Source organism: Pecten maximus, chromosome 6 (assembly GCF_902652985.1).
Source record: "Pecten maximus chromosome 6, xPecMax1.1, whole genome shotgun sequence".
Lineage (NCBI taxonomy): Eukaryota > Metazoa > Mollusca > Bivalvia > Pectinida > Pectinidae > Pecten > Pecten maximus.
This window is the reverse complement of record NC_047020.1, coordinates 46,624,180-46,644,155: the sequence shown is the minus strand read 5'-3', so window position 1 is coordinate 46,644,155 and position 19,976 is coordinate 46,624,180. Positions and strand designations below refer to the sequence as shown.

At 37.6% G+C, this 19,976-nt stretch overlaps 1 protein-coding gene across 1 annotated transcript in view; it reads right to left on the bottom strand.

Moving 5' to 3' along the window:
* LOC117329908 (fatty acid hydroxylase domain-containing protein 2-like) overlaps nt 1-19,976 on the bottom strand; it is a 51,524-nt gene that overhangs the window by 12,760 nt on the left and 18,788 nt on the right. The window contains exons 2-6 of the mRNA XM_033888138.1: nt 19,555-19,752; nt 17,310-17,413; nt 9,158-9,279; nt 7,962-8,167; nt 5,555-5,827 (exon numbers count right to left, since the gene is read on the bottom strand). Coding sequence (XP_033744029.1) covers nt 5,555-5,827; nt 7,962-8,167; nt 9,158-9,279; nt 17,310-17,413; nt 19,555-19,742 — 893 coding nt within the window. The 5' untranslated portion in view covers nt 19,743-19,752. The remainder of the gene's footprint in view (nt 1-5,554; nt 5,828-7,961; nt 8,168-9,157; nt 9,280-17,309; nt 17,414-19,554; nt 19,753-19,976) is intronic.

Below are 19,976 nucleotides of genomic sequence, written 5' to 3'. Positions count from 1 at the left end.
ACTACAGGTTTGATGTATAATTAGAATGGGTGAAATACTAAAGGTTTGATATATAATTAGAATGGTTGAAATACTACAGGTTGGTGTATAATTAGAATGGGTGAAATACTACAGGTTTGATGTATAATTAGAATGGGTGAAATACTACAGGTTTGATGTATAATTAGAATGGGTGAAATACTAAAGGTTTAATGTATAATTAGAATGGGTGAAATACTAAAGGTTTAATTGTATAATTAGAATGGGTGAAATACTAAAGGTTTAATGTATAATTAGAATGGGTGAAATACTAAAGGTTTAATTGTGTAATTAGAATGGGTGAAATACTAAAGGTTTAATTGTGTAATTAGAATGGGTGAAATACTACAGGTTTGATTGTATAATTAGAATGGGTGAAATACTACAGGTTTGATGTATAATTAGAATGGGTGAAATACTAAAGGTTTAATGTATAATTAGAATGGGTGAAATACTACAGGTTTGATGTATAATTAGAATGGGTGAAATATTACAGGTTTGACTGTATAATTAGAATGGGTGAAATACTAAAGGTTTAATTGTGTAATTAGAATGGGTGAAATACTACAGGTTTGATGTATAACTAGAATGAGTGAAATACTAAAGGTTTGATGTGTAATTAGAATGGGTGAAATACTAAAGGTTTGGTGTATAATTAGAATGGGTGAAATACTACAGGTTTGATGTATAATTAGAATGGGTGAAATACTACAGGTTTGATATATAATTAGAATGGGTGAAATACTAAAGGTTTGACTGTATAATTAGAATGGGTGAAATACTAAAGGTTTGATATATAATTAGAATGGGTGAAATACTACAGGTTTGATGTGTAATTAGAATGGGTGAAATAATAAAGGTTTGATGTATAATTAGAATGGGTGAAATACTACAGGTTTGATGTATAATTAGAATGGGTGAAATACTCCAGGTTTGATTGTATAATTAGAATGGGTGAAATACTAAAGGTTTGATTGTGTAATTAGAATGGGTGAAATACTAAAGGTTTGATGTATAATTAGAATGGGTGAAATACTACAGGTTTGATGTATAATTAGAATGGGTGAAATACTAAAGGTTTAATTGTGTAATTAGAATGGGTGAAATACTAAAGGTTTGATGTATAATTAGAATGGGTGAAATACTAAAGGTTTGATGTATAATTAGAATGGGTGAAATACTAAAGGTTTAATGTATAATTAGAATGGGTGAAATACTAAAGGTTTGATGTATAATTAGAATGGGTGAAATACTAAAGGTTTGATGTATAATTAGAATGGGTGAAATACTACAGGTTTGATGTGTAATTAGAATGGGTGAAATAACAAGGGCCCAATGGGCCCAAATCGCTCACCTGCAATGCAGTGATCTTTTCATATATGGATCCTGCAGTTATTTGAAAGCATGCTACAGGACCAATATAATGTCTCTCTGCACTTTGGCTTTTCACTAAAAGTCATTTAAAGATTTAAGCATACTTGATCGACGTGACCTTGAATGAAGGTCAAGGTCATTCATTTGAACAAACTTGGTAGCCCTTTACCCCAGCATGCTACAGACCCAATATCAACTCCCTGGGACTCTTGGTTATTGAGAAGAAGTTGTTTAAAGATTTTAGCCTTTTTGACCCCTGTGACCTTGAATGAAGGTCAAGGTCATTCATTTGAACAAACTTTGTAACCCTTTACCCCAGCATGCTACAGACCCAATATCAACTCTCTGGGACTCTTGGTTATTGAGAAGAAGTCGTTTAAAGATTTTAGCCTTTTTGACTCCTGTGACCTTGAATGAAAGTCAAGGTCATTCATTTGAACAAACTTGGTAGCCCTTCACCCCAGCATGCTACAGGCCAAATATTAGGTCTCTGGGACTCTTGGTTATTGAGAAGAAGTCGTTTAAAGATTTTAGCCTTTTTGACTCCTGTGACCTTGAATGAAAGTCAAGGTCATTCAGTTGAACAAACTTGGTAGCCCTTTACCCCAGCATGCTACAGGCCAAATATTAGGTCTCTGGGACTGTTGGTTATCGAGAAGAAGTCGTTTAAAGATTTTAGCCTTTTTGGCCCCTGTGACCTTGAATGAAGGTCAAGGCCATTCATTTGAACAAAATTGGTAGCCCTTTACCGCAGCATGCTACAGACCCAATATCAACTCCCTGGGACTCTTGGTTATTGAGAAGAAGTCGTTTAAAGATTTTAGCCTTTTTGACTCCTGTGACCTTGAATGAAAGTCGAGGTCATTCATTTGAACAAACTTGGGAGCCCTTCACCCCAGCATGCTACAGGCCAAATATTAGGCCTCTGGGACTCTTGGTTATTGAGAAGTCGTTTAAAGATTTTAGCCTTTTTGACTCCTGTGCCCTTGAATGACGGTCAAGGTCATTCATTTGAACAAACTTGGTAGCCCTTCACCCCAGCATGCTACAGACCCAATATCAACTCCCTGGGACTCTTGGTTATTGAGAAGAAGTCGTTTAAAGATTTTAGCCTTTTTGACCCCTGTGACCTTGAATGAAAGTCAAGGTCATTCATTTGAACAAACTTGGTAGCCCTTCACCCGAGCATGCTACAGACCCAATATCAACTCCCTGGGACTCTTGGTTATTGAGAAAAAGTCGTTTAAAGATTTTAGCCTTTTTGACTCCTGTGACCTTGAATGAAAGTCAAGGTCATTCATTTGAACAAACTTGGTAGCCCTTCACCCCAGCATGCTACAGACCCAATATCAAGTCCCTGGGACTCTTGGCTATTGAGAAGAAGTCGTTTAAAGATTTTAGCCTTTTTGACTCCTGTGACCTTGAATGAAGGTCAAGGTCATTCATTTGAACAAACTTGGTAGCCCTTCACCCCAGCATGCTACAGACCCAATATCAAGTCCCTGGGTCTTTTGGCTATTTAGAAGAAGTCGTCTAATTTTTTTTTAGCCTTTTTGACTCCTGTGACCTTGAATGAAAGTCAAGGTCATTCATTTGAACAAACTTGGTAGCCCTTTACCCCAGCATGCTACAGACCCAATATCAACTCCCTGGGACTGTTGGTTGTTGAGAAGAAGTTGTTTGAAGATTTTAGCCTTTTTGACTCCTGTGACCTTGAATGAAGGTCAAGGTCATTCATTTGAACAAACTTGGTAGCCCTTCACCCCAGCATGCTACAGGCCCAATATTAGGTCTCTAGGCCTTTTGGTTATTGAGAAGAAGTTGCTTGAATGGAAAGTTGACGCCGGACGGACGGCCGGACGGCCGGACGGCCGGACGGACGACGGACGGACGACGGACGCCGCGCCACGGCATAAGCTCACTTGCCCTTCGGGCAGGTGAGCTAATAAAGGTTTGATGTATAATTAGAATGGGTGAAATATTACAGGTTTGATGTATAATTAGAATGGGTGAAATACTCCAGGTTTGATTGTATAATTAGAATGGGTGAAATACTAAAGGTTTGATTGTGTAATTAGAATGGGTGAAATACTAAAGGTTTGATTGTGTAATTAGAATGGGTGAAATACTAAAGGTTTGATGTATAATTAGAATGGGTGAAATACTAAAGGTTTAATTGTGTAATTAGAATGGGTGAAATACTAAAGGTTTAATTGTGTAATTAGAATGGGTGAAATACTAAAGGTTTGATGTATAATTAGAATGGGTGAAATACTACAGGTTTGATGTATAATTAGAATGGGTGAAATACTAAAGGTTTAATTGTGTAATTAGAATGGGTGAAATACTAAAGGTTTGATGTATAATTAGAATGGGTGAAATACAACAGGTTTGATTGATAATTAGAATGGGTGAAATACTGCAGGTTTGATATTTAATTAGAATGGGTGATTACTAAAGGTTTGATGTATAATTAGAATGGGTGATATAAAACAGGTTTGATTGATAATTAGAATGGGTGAAATACTACAGGTTTGATGTATAATTAGAATGGGTGAAATACTACAGGTTGGTGTATAATTAGAATGGGTGAAATACTAAAGGTTTGATGTATAATTAGAATGGGTGAAATACTACAGGTTTGATGTATAATTAGAATGGGTGAAATACTACAGGTTTGGTTGTATAATTAGAATGGGTGAAATACTAAAGGTTTGATGTATAATTAGAATGGGTGAAATACAACAGGTTTGATTGATAATTAGAATGGGTGAAATACTGCAGGTTTGATATTTAATTAGAATGGGTGATTACTAAAGGTTTGATGTATAATTAGAATGGGTGATATAAAACAGGTTTGATTGATAATTAGAATGGGTGAAATACTACAGGTTTGATGTATAATTAGAATGGGTGAAATACTACAGGTTGGTGTATAATTAGAATGGGTGAAATACTAAAGGTTTGATGTATAATTAGAATGGGTGAAATACTACAGGTTTGATGTATAATTAGAATGGGTGAAATACTACAGGTTTGGTTGTATAATTAGAATGGGTGAAATATTACAGGTTTGATTGTATAATTAGAATGGGTGAAATACTACAGGTTTGATGTATAATTAGAATGGGTGAAATACTAAAGGTTTGATGTATAATTAGAATGGGTGAAATACTAAAGGTTTGATGTATAATTAGAATGGGTGAAATACTACAGGTTTGATTGTATAATTAGAATGGGTGAAATACTACAGGTTTGACTGTATAATAAGAATGAGTGAAATACTAAAGGTTTAATGTATAATTAGAATGGGTGAAATACTAAAGGTTTAATTGTGTAATTAGAATGGGTGAAATACTACAGGTTTGACTGTATAATTAGAATGAGTGAAATACTACAGGTTTGATGTGTTATTAGAATGGGTGAAATACTACAGGTTTGATGTGTAATTAGAATGGGTGAAATACTAAAGGTTTGATTGTATAATTAGAATGGGTGAAATACTAAAGGTTTAATTGTGTAATTAGAATGGGTGAAATACTACAGGTTTGGTGTATAATTAGAATGGGTGAAATACTAAAGGTTTGATGTATAATTAGAATGGGTGAAATACTACAGGTTTGATGTATAATTAGAATGGGTGAAATACTCCAGGTTTGATTGTATAATTAGAATGGGTGAAATACTAAAGGCTTGATTGTGTAATTAGAATGGGTGAAATACTACAGGTTTGATGTATAATTAGAATGGGTGAAATACTACAGGTTTGATGTATAATTAGAATGGGTGAAATACAACAGGTTTGATTGTATAATTAGAATGGGTGAAATACTACAGGTTTGACTGTATAATTAGAATGGGTGAAATACTCCAGGTTTGATTGTATAATTAGAATGGGTGAAATACTAAAGGTTTAATTGTGTAATTAGAATGGTTGAAATACTACAGGTTTGATGTATAATTAGAATGGGTGAAATACTAAAGGTTGGTGTATAATTAGAATGGGTGAAATACTAAAGGTTTGATGTGTAATTAGAATGGGTGAAATGCTACAGGTTTAATTGTGTAATTAGAATGGGTGAAATGTTACAGGTTTGATTGCATAATTAAAATGGATGAAATACTACAGATTTGACCTTATAATTAACTGATTGATCCTTACTTTAAGTGATGGAAGTCATGAGCCTCAGGTGATGGTAGTCCAGGGAAATGATACCCACTGTGTGATACTGTAGTAGACCAAAGAGCAAGGGCAAACCACATCCAGGCTGTAGCTACGTGAGAGCCCATCAGAAGAGGGCCAAGTGCGATGGGGGCAAGGTTGCTGAGGCAGTGCTCCACAGGGTGGGAATACAGTGCTATGATCCCAATAGGGGCGGTCCACTCATGGTGGCGTTTGTGGATGAAGCGGTACAGCTTTGGGTGGTGGAACAGCCTGGAGGAGGAGTGGAAATAATGTTATTATTACATTTGATATACTTGTTAGCCACTAAACCATGCTACAATATCAGGTCTCTAGGCATCTAGTTATTATTTTAACCATGTGACCTTGACTGAATATCAAGGTCATCATTCATTTGAACAAATTTGGAAGTCCTTCACCCCAGCATGCTACAGACCCAATATCAAGTACGTGGGCCTCTTGGTGATTGAGAAGAAGTTGTTTGAAAATTTTAGACTATTTGACCCATGTGACCTTGAATGAAGGTCAAGGTCATTCATTTGAACAATCTAGGGAGACCTTCAACCCAGCATGTAACAGGCCCAATATCAAGTCCCTAGGCCTCTTGGTTATTAAGAAGTAGTTTAAAGAATTCAGCATATTTGACCCCTGTGACCATGAATGAGGGTCAAGGTCATTCATTTGAACAAATTTGGTAGCCCTTTATCCCAGTATGACACATGACCAATATCAGGTCTCTAGGCCTCTTGAAGAAGTTGTTTAAAGGAAAAAGTTGACGCTTGATGGCAGGACAGACGGACGATGGACGCCACCCCACGGCATAAGCTTACTTGCCCTTCGGGCAGGCGAGATAACTACCGGTAGTTTATGTGACTTGGTTACCATGATAAGAATTTCTGGAAAAATTAAAAAAAAAAAAAATGAAAATTTAACATAAACAGATTCAAATAATTCGTCTATCATTAGGTAGATATTTATAGGTGGATTTTAAATCATTATTAGACAGAGCCTAGAGTATCATTTCCCGATAATAAACTTAAAGATTCCTTACATGATTTGTTCTTGATTCTACAGTATAACTTGGCCTTGATTCTACAGTATAACTTGGCCTTGATTCTACAGTATAACTTGGTCTTGATTCTACAGTATAACTTGGTCTTGATTCTACAGTATAACTTGGTCTAGATTCTACAGTATAACTTGGTCTAGATTCTACAGTATAACTTGGTCTTGATTCTACAGTATAACTTGGTCTAGATTCTACAGTATAACTTGGTCTAGATTTTACAGTATAACTTGGCCTTGATTCTACAGTATAACTTGGTCTTGATTCTACAGTAAAACTTGGTCTTGATTCTACAGTAGCTTGGTCTTGATTCTACAGTAGCTTGGTCTTGATTCTACAGTATAACTTGGCCTTGATTCTACAGTATAACTTGGTCTTGATTCTACAGTATAACTTGGTCTTGATTCTACAGTATAACTTGGTCTAGATTCTACAGTATAACTTGGTCTAGATTCTACAGTATAACTTGGTCTTGATTCTACAGTATAACTTGGTCTAGATTCTACAGTATAACTTGGTCTAGATTTTACAGTATAACTTGGCCTTGATTCTACAGTATAACTTGGTCTTGATTCTACAGTAAAACTTGGTCTTGATTCTACAGTAGCTTGGTCTTGATTCTTCAGTAGCTTGGTCTTGATTCTACAGTATAACTTGGCCTTGATTCTACAGTATAACTTGGTCTTGATTCTACAGTATAACTTGGTCTTGATTCTACGGTATAACTTGGTCTTTGCTTCTACAGTATAACTTGGTCCTGGTTCTACAGTATAACTTGGTCTTGATTCTACAGTATAACTTGGTCTTGATTCTACAGTATAACTTGGTCTTGATTCTACAGTATAACTTGGTCTTCAGGAAATATTTCTAATTGCCATTAGGGTACTGAAAGTTAAGCCATTTTGGGACCTGTTTATGTATCACTATGACCTCTGAGTAACTACCAAGAGAGCGGTAACCATTCCCACTAATACCTCTGAGTAACTACCAAGACAGCGGTAACCATTTCCACTAATACCTCTGAGTAACTACCGAGACAGCGGTAACCATTCCCACTATGACCTCTGAGTAACTACCAAGAGAGTGGTAACCATTCCCACTATGACCTCTGAGTAACTACCGAGACAGCGGTAACCATTCCCACTATGACCTCTGAGTAACTACCAAGAGAGTGGTAACCATTCCCACTATGACCTCTGAGTAACTACCGAGACAGCGGTAACCATTCCCACTATGACCTCTGAGTAACAACCAAGACAGCGGTAACCATTCCCACTATGACCTCTGAGTAACTACCAAGAGAGCGGTAACCATTCCTACCTGTGACTGTAGTAGAAGCCGACTTCTTCTACGAGGGAGAAGATGATGAGCTCCATAATGACCCAGGTGAAGGTTGGGAGTCCTCCGTGGAATTGACAACCCCGCCATATCATGAAGCGAGTGAACGTGTAGCAGAATGGTATCCCCACAATGATTTGATTAAAGAGCACAACCTTCACAGCTTTCATCAGCTTCTTTCTATCAACCTGATCAAGCAACAATTGTCACAAAAATAATGCAATATGAAAACAAGTTTTCATTAAAATTAGGGTTATTTTGCATACAAAATACAGATATAAGCAAGTAATATTTTCTTTCATTCATGTCAGTTTCAAATTCTTATAAAAGAAAATTACAAAGGGGCCACAAATAACTGAAACAGTTCTTTAAATATATATTCAAGACCCACTATGTATATGTAAAGGAAAATACAAATTAATGAACTGATTCTGTATTTACTGCAGATAACAGAAACTCATATAGTGATATGTACTCACGGTGACATGTACTCACGGTGACGTGTACTCACAGTGACGTGTACTCACAGTGACGTGTACTCACGGTGACATGTACTCACAGTGACGTGTACTCACAGTTACATGTATGCGGTGACATGTACTCACAGTGACGTGTACTTACGGTTACATGTATGCGGTGACATGTACTCACAGTGACGTGTACTCACAGTGACGTGTACTCACGGTGACATGTACTCACGGTGACATGTACTCACAGTGATGTGTACTCACGGTACATGCACTCACAATAACATGTACTCACGGTGACGTGTACTCACGGTGACATGTACTCACGGTGACATGTACTCACGGTGACGTGTACTCACGGTGACATGTACTCACGGTGACATGTACTCACGGTGACGTATACTCACCGTGACGTGTACTCACAATAACATGTACTCACGGTGACGTGTACTCACGGTGACATGTACTCACAGTGACATGTACTCACGGTGACATGTACTCGCGGTGACATGTACTCACAGTGACGTGTACTCACAATAACATGTACTCACGGTGACGTGTACTCACGGTGACATGTACTCACAGTGACATGTACTCGCGGTGACATGTACTCACAGTGACATGTACTCACAATAACATGTACTCATGGTTATGTGTACTCACAGTGACATGTACTCACAGTGACATGTACTCACAATAACATGTACTCACGGGGACATTCTGATCCTCCTGTATTTTGTACTTCAGCAGAAATCCAGGCCAGCCTGTTGTGTCCAGTATCAGCAGCAAAATGTTTCCGGCCCAGAAAACAACGAAGGTGAATACGGTAGTCCCTATCCAAGTGAAAAAGAGGACATGGAAAGAATGTGGTGCCTAACACAACATTGACAGACATTAACAGTAGCACAAGTCATCTGATCAATGGGTAACAGAAGTGAGATAATGTAACTATGATTGAACCTCTCACAGGACAAAATACAATGTTACTACAATGGAACCTCTCTCACAGGACAAAATACAACGTTACTACAATGGAACCTCTCACAGGACAAAATACAACGTTACTACAATGGAACCTCTCTCACAGGACAAAATACAATGTTACTACAATGGAACCTCTCTCACAGGACAAAATACAATGTTACTACAATGGAACCTCTCACAGGACAAAATACAACGTTACAACAATGGAACTTCTCTCACAGGACAAAATACAACGTTACTATAATGGAACCTCTCTCACAGGACAAAATACAACGTTACTACAACGGAACCTGTCACAGGACAAAATACAACGTTACTACAATGGAATCTCTCTCACAGGACAAAATACAATGTTCCTACAATGGAACCTCTCTCACAGGACAAAATACAATGTTACTACAATGGAACCTCTCTCACAGGACAAAATACAATGTTCCTACAATGGACCTCTCTCACAGGACAAAATACAATGTTACTACAATGGAACCTCTCTCACAGGACAAAATACAATGTTCCTACAATGGAACCTCTCTCACAGGACAAAATACAAAGTTACTACAATGGAACCTCTCTCACAGGACAAAATACAATGTTTCTACAATGGAACCTCTCTCACAGGACAAAATACAACGTTACTACAATGGAACCTCTCTCACAGGACAAAATACAACGTTACTACAATGGAACCTCTCTCACAGGACAAAATACAATGTTACTACAATGGAACCTCTCTCACAGGACAAAATACAATGTTACTACAATGGAACCTCTCTCACAGGACAAAATACAACGTTACTACAATGGAACCTCTCTCACAGGACAAAATACAATGTTACTACAATGGAACCTCTCTCACAGGACAAAATACAACGTTACTACAATGGAACCTCTCTCACAGGACAAAATACAATGTTACTACAATGGAACCTCTCTCACAGGACAAAATACGTTACTACAATGGAACCTCTCTCACAGGACAAAACACAACGTTACTACAATGGAACCTCTCACAGGACAAAATACAATGTTACTACAATGGAACCTCTCTCACAGGACAAAATACAATGTTCCTACAATGGAACCTCTCTCACAGGACAAAACACAACGTTACTATAATGGAACCTCTCTCACAGGACAAAATACAACGTTACTACAATGGAACCTCTCTCACAGGACAAAATACAATGTTACTACAATGGAACCTCTCTCACAGGACAAAATACAACGTTACTACAATGGAACCTCTCTAACAGGACAAAATACAATGTTCCTACAATGGAACCTCTCTCACAGGACAAAATACAATGTTACTACAATGGAACCTCTCTCACAGGACAAAACACAACGTTACTACAATGGAACCTCTCTCACAGGACAAAATACAATGTTACGACAATGGAACCTCTCTCACAGGACAAAATACAATGTTACTACAATGGAACCTCACTCACAGGACAAAAAACAATGTTACTACAATGGAACCTCTCTCACAGGACAAAATACAATGTTACTACAATGGAACTTCTCTCACAGGACAAAATACAACGTTACTACAATGGAACCTCTCTCACAGGACAAAATACAACGTTACTACAATGGAACCTTTCTCACAGGACAACATACAACGTTACTACAATGGAACCTCTCTCACAGGACAAAATACAATGTTACTACAATGGAACCTGTCACAGGACAAAATACAATGTTACTACACTGGAACCTCTCTCACAGGACAAAAAACAATGTTACTACAATGGAACCTCTCTCACAGGACAAAATACAATGTTACTACAATGGAACCTCTCTCACAGGACAAAATACAACGTTACTACAATGGAACCTCTCTCACAGGACAAAATACAACGTTACTACAATGGAACCTTTCTCACAGGACAACATACAACGTTACTACAATGGAACCTCTCTCACAGGACAAAATACAATGTTACTACAATGGAACCTGTCACAGGACAAAATACAATGTTACTACACTGGAACCTCTCTCACAGGACAAAATACAGTCAAACCTCGATGATTCGAACTTCGTTGATTCGAATTTCTCGCTGTATCGAACTTTTTGCTTGGTCCCGAATTTTCTCACTATATAACACTACTAACAAAACTATGTATGATTCAAATTTTTATAAATCGAAGTTTTCGATGTATCGAACTTTTTTCGTGACCCGTTAGCTATGATATTATAGGTAATTGACATCTCATGATTCGAACAAAAAATTCACCTGTACTGACCACTGGACAGGTGTTTGTCGTGACCCCCGCGGCAAGATTTCACACCTCTCCCCCAAATGCCCTGACTGACAATAGGGATAACGATAGCGTGTGTTGTCACTCCCGGTCATGGGGTTAATTAATAATCAGACCAAATTGATAGATAAAAGGTGTATTTAGGAGCCATGACATTTAATCACTCCGGTAAAACATTTCGGTAGTCGCCTCTGATAATCTCCGCCGCCATTGAAATCAGCGGTCGGTGAGTAAATTTTACGGAACTGTAAAACAACCGGACCAATTTTAAACACAAACAGTTAGCGATGGCTTCACTCATATTCAAAGTGTCACGTTTCAAACTTATACATAAATATCCAAGTAAATCGATTATTTGTCATTCAATCATGCATTCTCCAACCGATCGGCATTCCGTATTTTATACGCACATAACGTAAACGCACGTGTCTTTAGCAGAAAAGCCTAACGACTTACGTAAGTGTGCATTGTACTTCTTTTGCTTTATCTGTTAAACGCGATATAAGTGTTTTGTAACCAATACATATTTTGTTTAATTAATAAAATGCTTAGGTATAATTAATGAAAAGAATTTATATTTTGTTTTGTTTGAGGTATACATTAACTAAACTTTTCGATGTGAGCCTGACAGGCGACGATCAACGTGAAGACACTGAGGACATGTAACGTTAACAGATATGGTCATTATCAAGAAAACATCGATCTATTGTCAACTATGAATAATTCGAAGTCCCGCTGTTTCGAAGTTTTTCTGTTAGTCCCTTGAACTTCGAAACATCGAAGTTTGACTGTACAACGTTTCTACAATGGAACCTCTCTCACAGGACAAAATACAACGTTACTACAATGGAACCTCTCTCACAGGACAAAATACAATGTTACTACAATGGAACCTCTCACAGGACAAAATACAATGTTTCTACAATGGAACCTCTCTCACAGGACAAAATACAACGTTACTACAATGGAACCTCTCTCACAGGACAAAATACAATGTTACTACAATGGAACCTCTCTCACAGGACAAAATACAACGTTACTACAATGGAACCTCTCTCACAGGACAAAATACAATGTTACTACAATGGAACCTCTCTCACAGGACAAAATACAATGTTACTACAATGGAACCTCTCACAGGACAAAATACAACGTTACTACAATGGAACCTCTCTCACAGGACAAAACACAACGTTACTACAATGGAACCTCTCTCACAGGACAAAATACAATGTTACTACAATGGAACCTCTCTCACAGGACAAAATACAACGTTACTACAATGGAACCTGTCACAGGACAAAATACAACGTTACTACAATGGAATCTCTCTCACAGGACAAAATACAATGTTCCTACAATGGAACCTCTCTCACAGGACAAAATACAATGTTACTACAATGGAACCTCTCTCACAGGACAAAATACAATGTTCCTACAATGGACCTCTCTCACAGGACAAAATACAATGTTACTACAATGGAACCTCTCTCACAGGACAAAATACAATGTTCCTACAATGGAACCTCTCTCACAGGACAAAATACAAAGTTACTACAATGGAACCTCTCTCACAGGACAAAATACAATGTTTCTACAATGGAACCTCTCTCACAGGACAAAATACAACGTTACTACAATGGAACCTCTCTCACAGGACAAAATACAACGTTACTACAATGGAACCTCTCTCACAGGACAAAATACAATGTTACTACAATGGAACCTCTCTCACAGGACAAAATACAATGTTACTACAATGGAACCTCTCTCACAGGACAAAATACAACGTTACTACAATGGAACCTCTCTCACAGGACAAAATACAATGTTACTACAATGGAACCTCTCTCACAGGACAAAATACAACGTTACTACAATGGAACCTCTCTCACAGGACAAAATACAATGTTACTACAATGGAACCTCTCTCACAGGACAAAATACGTTACTACAATGGAACCTCTCTCACAGGACAAAACACAACGTTACTACAATGGAACCTCTCACAGGACAAAATACAATGTTACTACAATGGAACCTCTCTCACAGGACAAAATACAATGTTCCTACAATGGAACCTCTCTCACAGGACAAAACACAACGTTACTATAATGGAACCTCTCTCACAGGACAAAATACAACGTTACTACAATGGAACCTCTCTCACAGGACAAAATACAATGTTACTACAATGGAACCTCTCTCACAGGACAAAATACAACGTTACTACAATGGAACCTCTCTAACAGGACAAAATACAATGTTCCTACAATGGAACCTCTCTCACAGGACAAAATACAATGTTACTACAATGGAACCTCTCTCACAGGACAAAACACAACGTTACTACAATGGAACCTCTCTCACAGGACAAAATACAATGTTACGACAATGGAACCTCTCTCACAGGACAAAATACAATGTTACTACAATGGAACCTCACTCACAGGACAAAAAACAATGTTACTACAATGGAACCTCTCTCACAGGACAAAATACAATGTTACTACAATGGAACTTCTCTCACAGGACAAAATACAACGTTACTACAATGGAACCTCTCTCACAGGACAAAATACAACGTTACTACAATGGAACCTTTCTCACAGGACAACATACAACGTTACTACAATGGAACCTCTCTCACAGGACAAAATACAATGTTACTACAATGGAACCTGTCACAGGACAAAATACAATGTTACTACACTGGAACCTCTCTCACAGGACAAAAAACAATGTTACTACAATGGAACCTCTCTCACAGGACAAAATACAATGTTACTACAATGGAACTTCTCTCACAGGACAAAATACAACGTTACTACAATGGAACCTCTCTCACAGGACAAAATACAACGTTACTACAATGGAACCTTTCTCACAGGACAACATACAACGTTACTACAATGGAACCTCTCTCACAGGACAAAATACAATGTTACTACAATGGAACCTGTCACAGGACAAAATACAATGTTACTACACTGGAACCTCTCTCACAGGACAAAATACAGTCAAACCTCGATGATTCGAACTTCGTTGATTCGAATTTCTCGCTGTATCGAACTTTTTGCTTGGTCCCGAATTTTCTCACTATATAACACTACTAACAAAACTATGTATGATTCAAATTTTTATAAATCGAAGTTTTCGATGTATCGAACTTTTTTCGTGACCCGTTAGCTATGATATTATAGGTAATTGACATCTCATGATTCGAACAAAAAATTCACCTGTACTGACCACTGGACAGGTGTTTGTCGTGACCCCCGCGGCAAGATTTCACACCTCTCCCCCAAATGCCCTGACTGACAATAGGGATAACGATAGCGTGTGTTGTCACTCCCGGTCATGGGGTTAATTAATAATCAGACCAAATTGATAGATAAAAGGTGTATTTAGGAGCCATGACATTTAATCACTCCGGTAAAACATTTCGGTAGTCGCCTCTGATAATCTCCGCCGCCATTGAAATCAGCGGTCGGTGAGTAAATTTTACGGAACTGTAAAACAACCGGACCAATTTTAAACACAAACAGTTAGCGATGGCTTCACTCATATTCAAAGTGTCACGTTTCAAACTTATACATAAATATCCAAGTAAATCGATTATTTGTCATTCAATCATGCATTCTCCAACCGATCGGCATTCCGTATTTTATACGCACATAACGTAAACGCACGTGTCTTTAGCAGAAAAGCCTAACGACTTACGTAAGTGTGCATTGTACTTCTTTTGCTTTATCTGTTAAACGCGATATAAGTGTTTTGTAACCAATACATATTTTGTTTAATTAATAAAATGCTTAGGTATAATTAATGAAAAGAATTTATATTTTGTTTTGTTTGAGGTATACATTAACTAAACTTTTCGATGTGAGCCTGACAGGCGACGATCAACGTGAAGACACTGAGGACATGTAACGTTAACAGATATGGTCATTATCAAGAAAACATCGATCTATTGTCAACTATGAATAATTCGAAGTCCCGCTGTTTCGAAGTTTTTCTGTTAGTCCCTTGAACTTCGAAACATCGAAGTTTGACTGTACAACGTTTCTACAATGGAACCTCTCTCACAGGACAAAATACAACGTTACTACAATGGAACCTCTCTCACAGGACAAAATACAATGTTACTACAATGGAACCTCTCACAGGACAAAATACAATGTTTCTACAATGGAACCTCTCTCACAGGACAAAATACAATGTTACTACAATGGAACCTCTCTCACAGGACAAAATACAACGTTACTACAATGGAACCTCTCTCACAGGACAAAATACAACGTTACTACAATGGAACCTCTCACAAGACAAAATACATTGTTCCTACAATGGAACTTCTCTCACAGGACAAAATACAACGTTACTACAATGGAACCTCTCTCACAGGACAAAATACAATGTTACTACAATGGAACCTCTCTCACAGGACAAAATACAATGTTACTACAATGGAACCTCTCTCACAGGACAAAATACAACGTTACTACAATGGAACCTCTCTCACAGGACAAAATACAATGTTACTACAATGGAACCTCTCTCACAGGACAAAATACAATGTTACTACAATGGAACCTCTCTCACAGGACAAAATACAACGTTACTACAATGGAACCTCTCTCACAGGACAAAATACAATGTTACTACAATGGAACCTCTCTCACAGGACAAAATACAACGTTACTACAATGGAACCTCTCTCACAGGACAAAATACAATGTTACTACAATGGAACCTCTCTCACAGGACAAAATACAATGTTACTACAATGGAACCTCTCACAGGACAAAATACAACGTTACTACAATGGAACCTCTCTCACAGGACAAAACACAACGTTACTACAATGGAACCTCTCTCACAGGACAAAATACAATGTTACTACAATGGAACCTCTCTCACAGGACAAAATACAACGTTACTACAATGGAACCTCTCTCACAGGACAAAATACAATGTTACTACAATGGAACCTCTCACAGGACAAAATACAATGTTACTACAATGGAACCTCTCTCACAGGACAAAATACAACGGTACTACAATGGAACCTCTCTCACAGGACAAAATACAACGTTACTACAATGGAACCTCTCTCACAGGACAAAATACAACGTTACTACAATGGAACCTCTCTCACAGGACAAAATACAACGTTACTACAATGGAACCTCTCTCACAGGACAAAATACAACGTTACTACAATGGAACCTCTCTCACAGGACAAAATACAATGTTACTACAATGGAACCTCTCTCACAGGACAAAACACAATGTTACTACAATGGAACATCTCTCACAGGACAAAACACAATGTTACTACAATGGAACCTCTCTCACAGGACAAAATACAACGTTACTACAATGGAACCTCTCTCACAGGACAAAATACAACGTTACTACAATGGAACCTCTCTCACAGGACAAAATACAATGTTACTACAATGGAACCTCTCTCACAGGACAAAATACAATGTTACTACAATGGAACCTCTCTCACAGGACAAAATACAATGTTACTATGATTGAACCTCTCACAGGACAAAATACAACATTACTATGATTGAACCTCTCACAGGACAAAATACAATGTTACCTAAAGTTCCCAGCAATACGTTGTTATCACCAAACAGGTGATAGGTCGAGTCCCAGATACTCTGCCAGAAATGTCCTGATGCTCCCCACACGTTCTGCAGGTGCCTGCAAGTAACAACAAAAACAGTCAAACAAGATGCTCAGAGGGCCTGCATCATTTGCTTGAATATTTCAGTCATCATGGCAAAATACTCTCATTAAAGTTACATTACAAATATTTTCCTATGTCATAAGCTGTCTCTCGTAATAATGGTTCAGACAACCGCTAGACCAAATCCTGTCATTCTTTTTTCTTGCTAGACCAAATCCTGTCATTCTTTTTTCTTGCTATTTCTTGACAACTACCTGAAGGATTTTTCTGAAACTTCATTAGATTTCCCTTAGTCCCAAGCTGTGCCCATTTGATTTTGATTCTGATCCAAATGATTACAAGAGGCTCATTGGGCCTGTATCACTCACCTGGTTGGATTTGACCAAATGTCAAAATAATGTTCATGATCATTTCCTTAATAGCTTTATTTGTTGATTTCGAACAATGCTATATATGGTTATAGTGTGGGGATCTTAACTGCTTTAAAGAAATAACCCAGAAATGAAGTCTAGACTCTCTACCGTATATGACCTAATAAGGGCGCAGGGCGCGGGTAATTGACAGTTAGGGCGCCCTTATTAAGATTCGCTATTCTGAAGTTTTATGAAACAGACTATATCTTATAGCAGAATACTCAGGGCTGTGGAAACGGTAAAATATGCAGTCATAAAAATATTCCAGATGAATATATTTATTCGTTATCATATATTAGTTAAACATCACTTGAATATTCCTGTAAACTTGTAAACCATGCCAGCTGATCTTTAGAACAGAGAGCGTGTGTTCCACCATTTATGTTCAAATGGAACTCTTTTGTGTTTTCTGTTCTTAACAACATTTAGCTAACAACATGAATTAAGTCTGTTAAATGTACTTCATCTTCAAATAAATATGGTAGTTTATATATAGATAAGTAAATTGTAATGATTGAAATTGTATGTGTGTTTAGTATAAGGAAGTGTTGGGCACACTTTAATTAGTACTGACATCTGTATCAATAAACAAAATGTGGCAAAAACTTCTGTTCTAGTGACTTAATTTGCTAAAGAAAATAAAGGAGCAAAACATTTCACATGGATTATTACTTTTTAACACCATTTTATAAAAAAAATGACTTTTTTCTTTGAAATAAAGGTAGGGGCGCCCTTATTAGGTCATATACGGTAAATGAGTTTGAGCTAGTTTACAGTGAGGTAAACAATCAACGTCAAGGGTCAAGGTCAGCTTTCTAAGTAACTATCTAACAGGGATGACAAACTATCTAACAGGGATGACAAACTAACTGGATGACACAGGATAATGTTGGGAGAACTTGACCCGTGTTAAGAGAACTTGACTTGTGTTGGGAGAACTTGACCCATGTTTGGAGAACTTGACCCGTGTTGGGAGAACTTGACCGTGTTGGGAGAACTTTACCCAAGTTGGGAGAACTTTACCCAAGTTGGGAGAACTTAATTGATCCATGCTGGGAGAACTTGACCCGTGTTGGGAGAACTTGACCGTGTTGGGAGAACTTGACCCAAGTTGGGAGAACTTAATTGATCCATGCTGGGAGAACTTGACCCATGTTAGGAGAACTTGACCCGGGTTTGGAGAACTTGACCCGTGTTGGGAGAACTTGACCCGTATTCTTAATCACAGAGGTCACTTGTTACAGTACAATAGCTTAAAGAAGTGAATGACAGGAGATCTATGCAGGCACATTGGGCCTCTTGTTAGTAAGTGTGATCATGAACATCTTTGACATTCAGGCCAGCGCTTCAAACTGTAACACCATGTTAAACAGCACCAAATCACAACATAATGACCATACGATTTTAAGAGTTTTGACACCAAGGTAAATGTCAATGTACGTTTCTTGGGTAAATCAAATAAAACTTCATCATCATTCCAGCTGCGAAATATGTAAAAAAAATACCACACAGGCTAATCCAATGGATTACAGGCTGATTGTGTGATCAATTAAAATTGGTAAAACACTTAATTTATCTTGATTAGTTGATGGATAAGAGCTCTACATGATTCCATTATCATAAACTATATATTGATCAAAGTTTTAATATCTGTGATAGAAGACATCTCTAAACAGCTGTGATGATGAAGCCAATGTTTCTAATTACAGATAATAATTGTTGTCTATAGACTAAACACTCACCATGTTACAGAGTTTCTGAACGCAGAGAAAACTATGAGAGCACTGCCTACCACAAACAGACCCTTCTTGATGGAATCCATGAGAGTAACTCCTTGGGCCTTTATCCTGTCTGTACAAGACAGGCCCTGATTGGGGACATCCTTACTCCGGGAAGGCCCCGACACTGGATCCTCGCTCTTGGCAAGCATGATTTTCCCACTGAAACCAAACATGTATTTATAAGATATATGTATATATATTGACGATATAAGGACCTGTGGTTGAGTAAACCTCAAATCTGATCAATCAATACGATATTCACCTCCAACTATAGGACAACTGTTATCTGAATATGTAAAAGATCTATTAAGTCAACGACATCAAACATGTAACGATAAATAAATGTACATGTAAAGACAATCTATATATATGTAAACAAGCCA